Genomic DNA, 14,033 nt, shown 5'->3' with positions numbered 1-14,033 from the left:
ATCTTGCCCCAATTTAGTTATTTTTATTTTTTGTTCGGCAAAACAACCTGTATGCTGTTTACTGTTACCACACCATTAAATAGAGCATTATACAAAGCCACCAACACAAGAATCTTAGCAATTGATTGCTTAGAATGGAAGTTGCATAAGCTTTTAATCAACTTTACCTTAGATCAAACTCACACAATATTTGTTTTTTTCCACAAACATGAACTCGTCACTCACATCGCTATTACGAATTGGCTGATGAGAGGGAATATTAAGGCCTACATTTTACCGAAGGAAATATCTAGATGACGTTACTAGTTTCGCTACAATTGAAAACGATCATCTTACCTCTAAGAATCATCTCGTACACCTTTCCCCTACGTGGTTCGCGAGATTGCCGCGAGCGGTACGCGTGCGGTTCGCAGTGAGCCGTCCAATTGAAGACTGCATCTGCACGTTACAGTTACAACTCGATATTGTGTACCCAACTTAGCTTCCCACCAGGCGCACGACTTGTGATGGATATGCACATCAAGCTACACATTGACGGAACTTGTTCAGTTGCACTGGAGGTAATATTCGAACGAAACTGTATAGATACATACAAACGTAAAGTGACATCACTCCACAGTAAGCCCGAAACTTTGATCGTGTTTGGATAAACAAATATGCGCGATTTAAATCCGAAAATGTTATATTAAATATCAATAATAAAAAACGATTTAAGCGTGATTACAAAAAACATCTTTTGTCAGAGCAGATGTGTCTCGCTACATAGATATTTCCCTAATAAATGCGTTTGATACCTGTAAACCTGAATTTTCGTACCTATATATATTTATATTTGGTGGCTATTGTTACAATTTAATACTATGTTTGTAAACTTACGTTATTATTTGTATTGCTTACCTTCATTACTTACACTATTTACATTATTTGCTTTACATCTCACACTTTTGCTTGATATGTATATATATATAGTATTTAGAGTTAGGTATATATATTTGCGTGTGATGCACTTTGGTGGCATGGCTTACTGGGCTGCGATCGCTCACCATATGGTACTGGCAGAAAACCAGCACTGTTTGACTTCTCTCGGTTTACAGTATTTATGCTGAGTCAGGTCCATTTCAGCACAAACTGTAGTCATAGGTACATCAAAATTTTATAAGTTCTTATAGTATTTGTTTGTTTTTCTCACAGTATTTGTTTTTCTCGCAGTATGTGTTTTATATAAATGTGTATAAAATTAATAATGAATGAATGTTCTATGTGCTTTTATGTTATACTCTGTGAAGTGATTGTAAATGTTTTGTTTCTGTTTGTATTTGTGCTGAATAAATGCGTGTTATCTATCTGTCTATCTATCTATATTTCTAATTCGTTTTATTATAGCTATCGAAAACTCAAGACCTCTTTAGAAATAGCATAATAATTATTAAATTTGCCGCAGTTATATCAAAAAGCGGCATCTATCAATTCTGTAATAAACTTAGTGCTTTCCACACAATTGTCTTAATTACTGCCATCTACTTCAAGAGCAAACACTTTTGGAATGAAGTTGGAAACTTACCTCGTGAGAAATGTCGTACTTGAATTCTACCCACACGCCGAACTCAGCGACATCGTTGTAACATTATTAGTCGCTAGATGGCGCAAATATTAAAGTAAAAACAAAGAGCTATTGCAAATATTGCAAGACTTTATTATTTTTTAAATTCTTATGGAATTTCATAAGCCTAGTTACAAATTTATTATAATATTAATTATAACAATAAGTAGTAGTTATTATGCGCAAGAATTAAGTACTTACTTAGTACTGTAATAAATTGCCTTAAACCAAACCTCTTGAAGGTTTTATTTAAATATCATTAAAAAATGCGTTTACATTGCTTAATACTGATAGACATAGGTTCACATAAATATTTATTAAATTAAGTAGGCATGTATCTATCACAATAGTTAAGTGGTCCCTTAAAATTAGAATAGCTATACCGAGCTATGACCTCAAATAACTTGCAACACAAGAAACCAAAGAAACAGTTTTTATTAAACGGAAGTTTATGATACCATTTTTATAAAAGAGACATAAAAAAATTAGAGAAAGAAAAAATTAAGTAAGATTAATTGATGTTTATCGAGCACTAATTTTTGTTGCAGTTGATTGTTTCGCTACCAGGTGAACCGATGACCTTATCAAGGTGCTTAGCAGCAGGCTGAGTATAAGCGAGAATAGAAACAAAGTAGCAAAAGTAGAGTAAATTTTATTTTGTCTACAGTGTGCGCGTAGTTCAACCTTTATTATAGTATTGTACCTGGACAAAATCCAAGGACCCCTTAAAATGGCGATTCATGAAAGAGTCCACTGATAGATATGGGCCTCTGCCTATGTTCTGCAGTGGACGTTCGTGGAAGATTATACTTTTTTACTTTAAAAAATCCTTTCGATAACAAGCGCCGATTTATTTTTTCAATGGCACAATCTATTCACCTGCATTTTTTTGCTACCTTGACAAGTTTTAGATAGGGTAACAATACCTTTGTTTCAGTGCGTCATTCTTTCGGCAAGAATCTGTTTCCTAATTTTTAAAAATGACAACAAACATGAGATTTTTGTCATATCTCCCCAGTTTACTGGTTTGAAGTAGGCAAGTGTATCTATCTATAAGTGTATATATCCTTAACAAAGAATTTGAAAATTCTAATTTTGTTCTACGTTACGGTGACCATGCGAGTAATATTAGGCAATGATATTCAGTATCACTCTTAATCTCAATAAACAAATATTGAATGTCTGATCTTCAGAAGAAATGTTTATTAGATTTACGTTTTTTTGTTCAGTGGCTTTCTTATTTAACTGATTTCATACGTAAATCAGAACTTCGGGAATACTAACATAAACGCGAAAAAAAAACAAAGTAACAATTTTATATTTTTAGAAAATATTTAGGAACGCTTTGCGGTTCTCCTTAAAAGGTTTAATATAAATAGGTACATATTTAACAATATCATTAATTAAAAAATCAGCTATTATTACCAGTAGGCTGAACAATGATAGGGAGGCATTCTTTTACCTCTTTTGCAGCACCATTAACTACGTCCCTAACTTCTTTAGATAAAGGTATGGGGGACACGGGTCTTGAATTTTCGACATCTCGTTCGGCAACTTCTTCCTCGTCAATTATGGAGATGTCCCTGAGGGAAGGACGGTTGGACCGACGCCAGCCTACAACAAAAGTTACAAGATCAGCAATGTAGTCTTTAGTTGTTAGTCAGGTTTGTTAAGAGTAAATGTGTTAGGTAGGGTGTTAACATAAATAATAATTTGAGTGCTCTCGTCGTTTTAGTCCTAGTCGTATTTTTAACACACTTCAAAAAAGGACAAGGTTGTCAAGTCGCTGTATTTTTTTTGTGTATGCTACGATAATACTTTAACATTTGTGGACCGATTTCGATGATTCTTTTTTTTGTTGGAAAGGGAGTACCTCGGTAGTAACCCGGTGGCAAATTAAGAGATGAATCAAGAACTCTATTCCATTAACGGGTTTCAATAAAACTTAGCAAATATATATAGATACCTCTCACGTAACTTGTTGTATGCCACAAAATAATATTTTTATTATTTTAATCAAAACTTTTTCATGCATTATAGGTTCCATGTCGAAGAGTAAACAAAAGACTACAATGTTTTCTTTGTTTTTCATTTTAAAAAGCAAAAAACTAGGTGTATTTTATAATATACATAAAAACCATAATAAAAACGACATATTTTAGTTAAAATGCACAAAATGCTATTTTGTGGCTAAAACAAAGTAAGGGAGGTGTTTAACTCCACAAACTTTTGAGGTCAGTTTTTTTATAAAAAAAAGTAATTCAAAACATTTATTTGACTATATTAATTTATTGAAAATCATGATATTTTATTACCATAATTTTCATGTGTTTTTTGTGGAAATACTCCACAAGTTTATTATTATTATTGATTACGTATATCGAACACAAAGAAAAATTCCTTGAATCTGACTGAACTCGAACCAGTGTCTGTTGCCCCACGCCGGGCCCACTACTCTTAACCAACAGAGCTATAGAACTTAAATCTTAACCTAACTAATTTCTTTATGTATTTGTTATGGATCTTTATATTATGTTAGGTTAGGGTTTAGTGCACCAGTGAGAAACTTATGAAGTTACTCGACCAGGTACCTTTTCAAGTAGGTACCACTATTTATTTTACTTCTTTTATAACCTATTAAACACGATTGCGTGAATACACAGACGACAAACTTTTCGATGAGCTATCAAATCTTCTAAGTCCATAATACACAAATCTGTTGTTGGCACACTAGCAAGCACCTAATAAGCAAGTTCAGTTTGTATATACTCGTTAAAAGCATCCCAGAAGCAGGCACAGGTGACTGGTATGTGCATGTATGTTAAACTATGCCAGTACAAGGTTATTAGTATGTGTTTTGTGTATACATGTTAAATGCGTGCCAGTAATATACATGTGTAAGGTAGTAGTAGTATCTATACTCCGTAAAATTTTGTTTGATTTAAATATCATATATGGAGTTCTTAGGTTTTGGCGATTGTTATACATTTTAAATTAAACTTGTTTTTATGATCTAAGTCGAGCTTTTTACAGGTCCCATAGTCACGGCTGATTGAGATGGTAACGTCAACCAGTTATAGTTTGTCGACGTCAGTGGTTGACTGGCTTGCACATCGGTTTTCATAGTGTCGCCATTTCTGAGTTTTCATTTCCGGTTTGATCCTCGGCCGCGTCAATGTAGAAAAGTTTCGTAGCAATGGAGCCCCTTGTGAAAGAGTTCGTCCAGGGAAGTACTTGCCACCTTACCTATTTCTACCGCCAAGCAGTAATGTAGCATTATGTATATGGAGATCATTAGCAGTCCTTTTCTAATCAAATTAAATTTCCCGGACAGCAGTACCTATATGTATTATTATTCGTCCAACTGCTGGGCACAGGTTCATTTGAATTGTTAATTTTTGAAAATTCATACATACACTACATATAGCAGTATGTGTATAAAAAATACAAGTAGTAGACATATTTTATACATTTTTATTTGATTTACTGTATCTACATAATCATATCTGCCTGTTAGTGTATGTGTCGTTATATATATAATATGTATGACTAAAAATTGATTTCGGTAGTAATAGACCAACTGTTTAGAACGTCGTAACATTCGCAAATCATACATTTTTGACAAAATTTTACCTTCTTTCACAATTTATCGATAAAAGTCGACAACAACTACGTGACTATTTAAAATTTTACGAAAACTGGCAAAACTGCAAAATATGTCGTTTTACTCCATCATCAAAAAAGAAAGACAGACTATAGCTGCTAAACGGATGGACTGATCTCAAAGCGTTTGTTTTTTAAAGTTAATTTAACAGGTATGGTTCCTGTTAGAGTAGAGATCTCTATTATAAAATGTATATTTATTTTTCTTTCACTAGTTCGTGATAGTTAGCTATACTATGGAAATCCGATATCTTTATAATAATATGGTAACCATGATCTGATGCTGCAACTCGGACAGTCTGCAGACTACCCAACTCTTCAACTACTTACAGTACAACTAAGGTGCTTAAGATCATTAAATTGGTCGTGAGCGAGCTTGCCACGATAGGTGGCGCTGCGACTGTGCTTCAAAGTATTGTATGAAAATAACGACGCGCCACTGTAGCGCTTCTATTCTATAAGCGTTTTATTTGAAAGCTTAATTTCTATGTAGTGCAACTATACTATGAATTTCTACATCAAATCTTCTTATAATGTCAATACATCAACACCTACAATACCGGCACGCTATGGTGACCGCTTTGACAGATTACAGTAGTTCTCAATTCATTATCGAAAAAAATATAATCAAATGCGAGTCGCATCTATAAGTTTTTAGATTTATAACTAAAATTGGCAAGGGGTAGCTGATTAAAAAGTTTTAATAATACGAAAAAAGAAATGTTTACTTAATATATTTTTGTCAATTCGAAATCGCTTTGTTTTGCATTGCGCTTTGCCGCGAGTTCGCCGGAGGTAGAAGTTGTACCACTCAGCGATTCTTGTGACGTTCATATCAGAGTTAATTTTTTTAAATTTCGTATTTCGAAAAACAAATGCCGAGTTGTATCGTAAAATTATACATCCATAAATATTACTGCACGTCACTATTGAGAACAGTGTACATCAATTAGATCCTTCAACGTAGTTATGAATTAATACGAAACTTGATGAGCGGACAAACGTCAATACGGCCATCAGAACGTACTTTAGTACCTTTATCAGTATAATAATGTGCCAGACAACCACACCAATTACCAGGGCCCTAAGTCGGCTAATTTGAAATCATCTAAGTTTTGTGCTGACAGTGTCAATGGCAGGATTTTGACAGGATTTTGATTGGTACTCTGCTAAAAGTTAAGAGTAATTATTTGTCAGTGGCTAGTCATCGAGCTTACTATACAACTGCCATTGCAATTTTTTGGTATTCTGTTCTTCAATGGCGAGTTGTTGGTACGTCGATGGTGTAGGCTACTAATATTATATATATTTATTTAATTTGAACACTAAATTGCTGATCAAACGAGATAAAAATTAAGATAGTAATTTCCCTGTTAATATAGATTTTAAGACTTTCGTGGTTATTCACTAAATGATTATCACTAGTATCAGGTTTCTTACCACGGTATGACAACTTTTTATTTTCCCGATATTTCGGAACGGTTGCACGCTCCATGGTCACGGTATGACTGGACGGCGGCAGATGACAGCTTTATGAGCAGACATATCTGTCTACCCTCTTGCGCTGTCGACGACTACCTTCATCGCGATTTGTTGTGGCGATACCATTGTCACTCACTTTTTTCACACAAACCACACTCACTGTATCCACACGCGAAACTGAACTCGAGGTGTTTTTGTTTTTATTACTGCACGCACTAAGGACCGGATTCCATGCACTGGACAGTTTAAAACCATCATCACGGTTAAATGTTTTGTACTTCGTGATCTCGATGGCTTCTCGTACCAACCGTGGTATGTAGTGACGTTCTGTCGAGAGTACCTGGGGGCTACGCAACTCGATCCAGTGGCTAGTGTCAGTCTGTGTGAGATGTTGTGCTATAGCCGACTTCTGTGCATCATTGTTTTTTACTGCTCGGATGTGTTCCTTCATACGATTGACAATTGTTCGTTTAGTCTGACCGATATACGAGCACCCTGTGTTTGTAAAGGAAGGTGGTCTTTTGGTGAACGTAACATTTTTCCTATTTTGGTTAAGGGGGTGAAAACAGTTTTTATGGAAAACTTCCTTAGCGACCTGGCTATTTTATCTGTCACCCCTTGTACATAGGGCACAAAAACTGGTAGTCTCTGTACGTCAATTTGCTTCTTCCTTTTGTGTATTGGTTTAAATGTTTTTATTTTGTATCCATTCTGTCGCAAAACCGTCTTAACGTGCTCCTGGTGACAGACTGCTCATAAAGCTGTCATCTGCCGCCGTCCAGTCAACCCGTAACCATGGAGCGTGCAACCGTTCCGAAATATCGGGAAAATAAAAAGAAGTCATACCGTGGTAAGAAACCTGATACTAGTGATAATCATTCCCTGTTAATATTAAAATTATTCCCTGTTAATGTTAGTAAAACAACATCAATCGTTAGTGATTGAATGAATGAATACCATGAGTGCCGTTCCATTGACGCTCTATTGAGACTCAACTGCCATTGCAACGAAATTTTAGCAGAATCGCAAATAGGGAATTACAATAAGTGGTTTCAAAAATATTTGGAGACTTAGGGCTTTGGTCTTATACTAGAAAAGTCCCTGTACTAAAGTGATACCTCCATGAACACTACATCGACTTTATTTTTCGGTCATTTTCTGTTATTTTTGTAAACAACCATATTTATTCACTAATATTATGCTTCCCGAGTTTTGTGAAATAGAAACAAAAAACCAAAAAAGGAGAAAAATAAAAAAAAAGGAATTTTGTGAAAAAAAGAACCAAAAATACAAAAAAAATACAGAACACTTAAAAAAATGACGGTCTGTTTCGACAAATATAGGACGTCTGAGGGAAATCGCTTTCTCTCGCCAGAGGTTTAGTCAGGTCTGCCCTTATCGATTTTTGTCCAAAAAAAGTCGGTCTAATTTTGAATTTCTGACTGTCTAGTCAGTCTGGTTTTGTGGCCAGTCATCCGTGGAGGCTGGATGCGATAGTAACAGAGCCACGAGGATACTACAGAACACCTACACCGGAACTAATTTAGAGCTGGATGAGATCTACTCATCCAGCGCCCACATTGCACACCGTTGGACTGCCGAGGCCGTCAATTACAAAATAAAAAGTATTTGTTAGTAACACTACAACATAAATTAACAATAATTTGAATAATAAATGAAATTAGCACGATCCCCTTTTAAAAACTAACACAAAGTTTTTATTCACAAACAAAAATATTTCGTATTTAATGAACGACTTACTGTTAAATCGATTGAGACCGTCTGTAAAAATTTGGAAAAATTATTAAAATTTCTTGTAAACCTTCTTAGCTACATTATTATAGAAGAAAATATAAATTCGATATAGTTACAATTTTGTTGAATGTCAAAACGCTTAACCACCATAATATTCAATTATTTTTTGTGAAATTTCTCCACTAGTTTGTTATAATTATTAATACAAAGATCGAACACTTAGAAAAAATTACTTAATTGGCATGGTTGGCATAGCATCAAGCACAGTTTACTCGGAGACATCGGTTCGAATCCGGCCGGATCCAAGGATTTTTTTTCTAAATGTTCGATCTTTGTATTAATAATTAGATATTGTTATTGTATAAAGCGCTCATAACACGCTGTCTTCCTTCTCCTGAATGCCTGAATTAGAATTAGGAAACTTTTTCAGGGCAATATGTTTTCTTTTGAGCACTTCACGTTTCTGTACCTCACATTAAATTGATACTTTCAATGGATTAGAGTCATACTTATATAAAAAAAGTAGACAAAACAATTAGCCCGCCACGCGTCCTTGGAATGCATGGTTTCCCAAATGATTTTGGTATTACAGATTCCCGCAGCCATTCCGTATCTATAACGCGCAGCTGTGATTTCATCTACCATTTTGTTACAATTAATACAAAGACCAAACACAAAGAAAAATTCCTTTGAACTTACAGGACTTGAACTTGCTTCTGTATTCCAAACTAGGGCTACTGTTCTCCCAATTGAATCACAGATCGAGTGAGCAGGCCTTACTTCTAAGTGTTTGTTACAGATTTTTTGTGTTGGGATTTTTCGGTTCTTACTGTCGTCCTGTCATATCGTAGGAATTTTTCTTTGTATTCGACTTTAAACAAGTGCCAGTGTAGGCATTTGACAAAGAATAAATGAATATCATGGTTGTAAACCAATGCAATGTACAATAACAATCAATATTCATCCACCATTTAAAAAAATATGTCAAAATCGTTTGCGGCATGACGGTTAAAGGAAAAACGTTCGCTTTTGTCGTAAGATCTATTTCTTCTCACTTACAATGCCAAAAACGGTAGTGAGGTTCTAATATCAGAGGTAAAAAGGAAGTGGTATTTACTTTGACTAGTATCATTGCTAGATTTACGCCTTGTCAATTCAACACTTAAACCCGTTTTCTTTAAAAAATAAGAGCTTTTGTGACATCATTATTAACGCAACTATCATAAACAACGATGCCTCAATAGAAGGAGAGAAATTTTCAAATTAGTTTTGTCTACTTTGTTTCGGTGGCAATTTTACGTTATCCTGAAATATTAAATAATATTTCAGGTTATTACACTCGATTATGAAATAATATTTCATGATAATATTCTAGAAATAATAAAAATTGTCACCGAAATTAGGTGGAGCAAATTACCCAGAGGTAATGTGTAGTTGACACATATTTCATTGGAACTATAATATGTACAAGAGATTGTAGAGAAGTAGATAGATGTTTGGGCATCTAATATGTCATGACAGTTTTTTTAGAAGCATTGCAGAAGAGATGATCGAAGGAAAGAGAGGCAGAGGAAGACCGAAGCGAAGTTATTTACATGAAGTAATGGAAAAAGGTAATGTTGTGTTGTGTCACAAAATCAAAGTTAGGGCACTGAACAGAGATGATTATTGAATACTCCACAAATAAGAGTCTAGTTCTTAAATAAGAAGAGACGACAGTATTCATATAGCTATAACGATATAATATCTACAAAACATTTTGTTGTTTTTTTTTTTCAGAGAACTACTAAGTACTCTTATAATGAAATATCAAACACGAATACGGAAAGCCTTTTTACAGCTAATGGATTTTGATAGAGAAAGGTTTATACATTGTCTTACTTTTTTATAATATACAAACTTACCTTCTAGAATAGGTGGCTTCGTAGTTCTAGAAAGCAGTCTTGGTCCAGTGATAGTTATCACTATAGCTCCAATAGGAGCAGTTATTACAATGGACAGGATGCATATTGTGACAACAACTTCAGCATAGTTTACGAACCGTGCCATCGTTTCTGCGTCATATCCCGTTTCATTGTGTCGGGCCATTTCGTGAACTCTGTCAAGGGGTACTGGTCCAAGTGCGGCCTGTAATGAACATTTTATTTATTTTTAAGGTGTAATAGTGAATATATTATTCCTAGAAATTGTTTAAAAGAAAATATATTTTCTTTTGTGTAATCGGTAATGTAATAACGTAAATATGTTTTTCCGTTTCAATATTTATCAGGTATGAGTGTGGTATATGAAAGATAAAAAAAATTTATTACATGAAATACACTTGGCTACAAATTTGAAACCCGCCAAACTGCAGAGCAGTTCATTGGCGGATACACACTCTGATCATAAGCAATAAATAATTACCTATCGTACGTCATAAAATACACTCGCATGGATATATCAAAATCAATAGTACAAAGCTTAGTTATCTGAGATTTATGATAATAATTTCTTTTTAAATGTTAATTTAGATAAATTATTTTCGTCAAAATTCAGATCATTATATATGACAAGAATTAAATAATTTATAGTTCTTTGTCTATAGTAATTTATAGTTCTAAGTACAATATATTCTTTGTTGTTAACAGATCTAGTGGTATTAGAATGTTCAACACAATTCTTAAACTCATCCCTTCCGTATTCCTCCAAAGCTAATAATAGTTTGAATTTCTCTTGAACTGGCAATACATTACAAATCGAGAATAATTTCACATAGTTTTTGTCACATTTTTCCTTTACACTTTTATCCACCAACAATTTCAAGTACCTTACCTAAACCTACGCCCATAACTAAGGACCATACTATAGATTATATATATAGATAGACTCACAAAGCGCGTTATAGACGGTATACAAATTAGCCTCATTGACAATAAATTTAAGTTGAAAACATTTATCTAGTCAGTCAAAGTTTGGAACAGACATTTTCCACATGCAACTTCCAAGAAAATTTACTATGTACTGTTAACCCCAAATACTTAAAGTTCAGTAATTCTTTGTTTGTATTACAATTACGATTTGTTAAACGTGGGTTACACTTTGGCGCTGATAGCTTCATACATAAATAAATATTTATTACTTCGTTTTATGATTGAAATTCCATACAGCTAGGTCAAAATATAAACAAGCCTTGAATTACATTCGATAAACGATGAAAAAACACCGATATCGATACGCTATAAACGACCTCTATTAAGTATTTCAAGTAAAAACGGCAACAAGTTCAATAGTAACATTCAAGGTTTATTGAACAATATTCGCATCGGAAGCATCGTCGCGGGTGACAATGTAAATATGACAATAATATAAACTGATAATTTATGCGTGTTTTTAACTTAAGCCTTTTTTGTTAGACACTCACTGACTAATTACTGATACTAATACAACATCAAAGTGCCACTGCTGTACACGGGTCTCCTTATAACAGAGGGTATTACTCCGTAACTCAACCTACGGGCTGTGAACCTTCTTCGATGTTTTCCTTCAACATTAGCGAGTAGTTACGTAGCTTAGAAATGAAAATCATATGTACAGTCAATGTTTTAAGATTCCTGACCTCCTAGCTGATCTTTTGGTTCTGAGATCCATAACACAACAGACTGCCTCCGTGGCCGAACGGATACCATTCTGGTCTGCCACACAGGGTTCGATTCCCGGGTCGACATAACTATATGTATGGCCTACATTTATTTCTCTCGTAAGTTTGGGTGTAATTTGTGGTTGTCTATTGTGTGCCCATGGCACCTTTGATACAGGATTTCCCTAGTCTATAAGGTGTTTATTTATTATTATAGCGTATTTAAGTAAGTTAAATGTAAGTTGGATTTGCTTAAAAAGTTGCTTAAAATGTCATGCTTGTAATCACGAAGTCATATAAAAATTAATTTTAAGGCTCAAAGGTTAAGTGTTAAGTATATTTAACACTATTCTGCACAATTATCTACTCAGAACCAAATGGTCGGTTTGGGGTTAAGTATTTATGAGCAATTAAAAAAAACAATGATTCTTCCACAGGGCTACCACTGCTTGATGTTAATAATTATAAAAAAATGACATGAAAACCCTAAAACAAAAATAGATTAAAATGGCAAACAAGAGACAAACTTGTGCTACAAACACCTAATGCCTAATCAATTGATTTCATAAAGAAAATAAGATAAGTAGGTGGCATCGGTAGACTGTTTAGAATCGATTTCCGCATATTGCAGTTGGTGATAACACACTCGATGGTATCATAACAATGAATGAAAACAAGGTGTATGTTATTTACTGTTGTGTGTAGGAACCGGTGAAAGGAAAAACGGAAAACAAATATGTTACCACAAATATGTGACGACAATAATTTCAAATGTTATTAATGCATTGATCGAGGAACACATTCGGTCTTACATTTTGAAAATAAGTAAAAATGTGTGGCTATAATATATATATAATAAAAAGGCCCGACCTTTTTATATATAGTTCAGTTCCAACTCTTATTCGTTGTGATTTTAAACAGTATTATTTTAAACAGTCTTTATTAAGAATAAAGCATTTAAAATTATGCTAAAATTTTACTTTCTCTAAGCTTAATGAAAATGTTAAACGTTAATATCATAAAATACTGTTAAAAAGTATAGTCACGTTTCAATTAAATGATAAATTGGTAAAAACAAAAACTCAAGTCACCTGAACAGTGGCCTTGGCCATCCAAGCCAGACCGACGAAGACTTTCTCCTTGAAGTTTAGGTTACTCCGAACTGCACAGACGCTGGTGAGTATCGCTCGTGTAATTGCACATGCGCCTAAAATGCCACTACCAATTAGCACTAAGTCACCTGGCAACGCTGGAATCTGGAAACATAATTTATATTTTCAAAACTTCAGATTGTGAGTTTGTTTTTTTTTTGCTTTGGTAAGTTTTATAAGAAAAAAGCGAAGACCATAAGTTATTGTAACGGTTATATTTGCATGATATTTCAATAATAATGTTTGTATCATTTGGGTGTCATTCTTAATTTCGAACAACACTATTTCGACTGGACATTACCTCGAATACACATTAATTCGACGGAATACTACTTCGAAAAAACACATGTTCGATAGGTCACTAGTCCCACAGAACACTGCTTCGACAACACAAACATGGGTCACTATATCGACACAAAACTACTTCGATAACACATGTATTCCACAGGTCACTATTCCGATAGAACATGAAATCGACAAATAACTGTCAGGGCCGCTGCCTTGCCAAAAGCATTAGTATAGTATACAAAGGAGGAACGCTGCTATCATCTGGGGCACCTTGCCGCGGGGACCCAATTTTATTAATATAATTTAATCCTAGTTTTACGCTCCAGTATTTAAGCTTTTATTGTATCTTATCTGTATAATACAGTTACTTTAAAAATAATTAAAAAATATACACTGCTTAACTAGTTATTAATTATTTCTCAGACATATATATGTATATGAGATATTCCGCTAAGGAATAAAGTAAATGTGTTAGGAA

The 14,033-nt window shown here is 34.1% G+C and overlaps 1 protein-coding gene across 2 annotated transcripts in view; it reads right to left on the bottom strand.

The window, feature by feature from the left end:
• Positions 1-1,885: 1,885 nt before the first annotated feature.
• The window catches only part of LOC113235088 (sodium/hydrogen exchanger 9B1-like), a 77,437-nt gene continuing 65,289 nt past the window's right edge, over positions 1,886-14,033 (bottom strand). The window contains exons 11-14 of one of the 2 annotated variants that reach the window (XM_026470655.1): positions 13,208-13,372; positions 10,405-10,627; positions 8,507-8,527; positions 1,886-3,214 (exon numbers count right to left, since the gene is read on the bottom strand). In XM_026470655.1, the coding sequence (XP_026326440.1) occupies positions 3,012-3,214; positions 8,507-8,527; positions 10,405-10,627; positions 13,208-13,372 (612 nt within the window). In that variant the 3' untranslated portion in view covers positions 1,886-3,011. The remainder of the gene's footprint in view (positions 3,215-8,506; positions 8,528-10,404; positions 10,628-13,207; positions 13,373-14,033) is intronic. The other variant, XM_026470656.1, reaches the window with a different exon arrangement.

Source organism: Hyposmocoma kahamanoa, unplaced genomic scaffold (genome assembly GCF_003589595.1).
Source record: "Hyposmocoma kahamanoa isolate Upper Pololo Valley unplaced genomic scaffold, ASM358959v1 87, whole genome shotgun sequence".
Classification (NCBI taxonomy): Eukaryota; Metazoa; Arthropoda; class Insecta; order Lepidoptera; family Cosmopterigidae; genus Hyposmocoma; species Hyposmocoma kahamanoa.
Note: the sequence above shows the minus strand (reverse complement) of the source record. Positions and strands in the feature narration are given on the sequence as shown.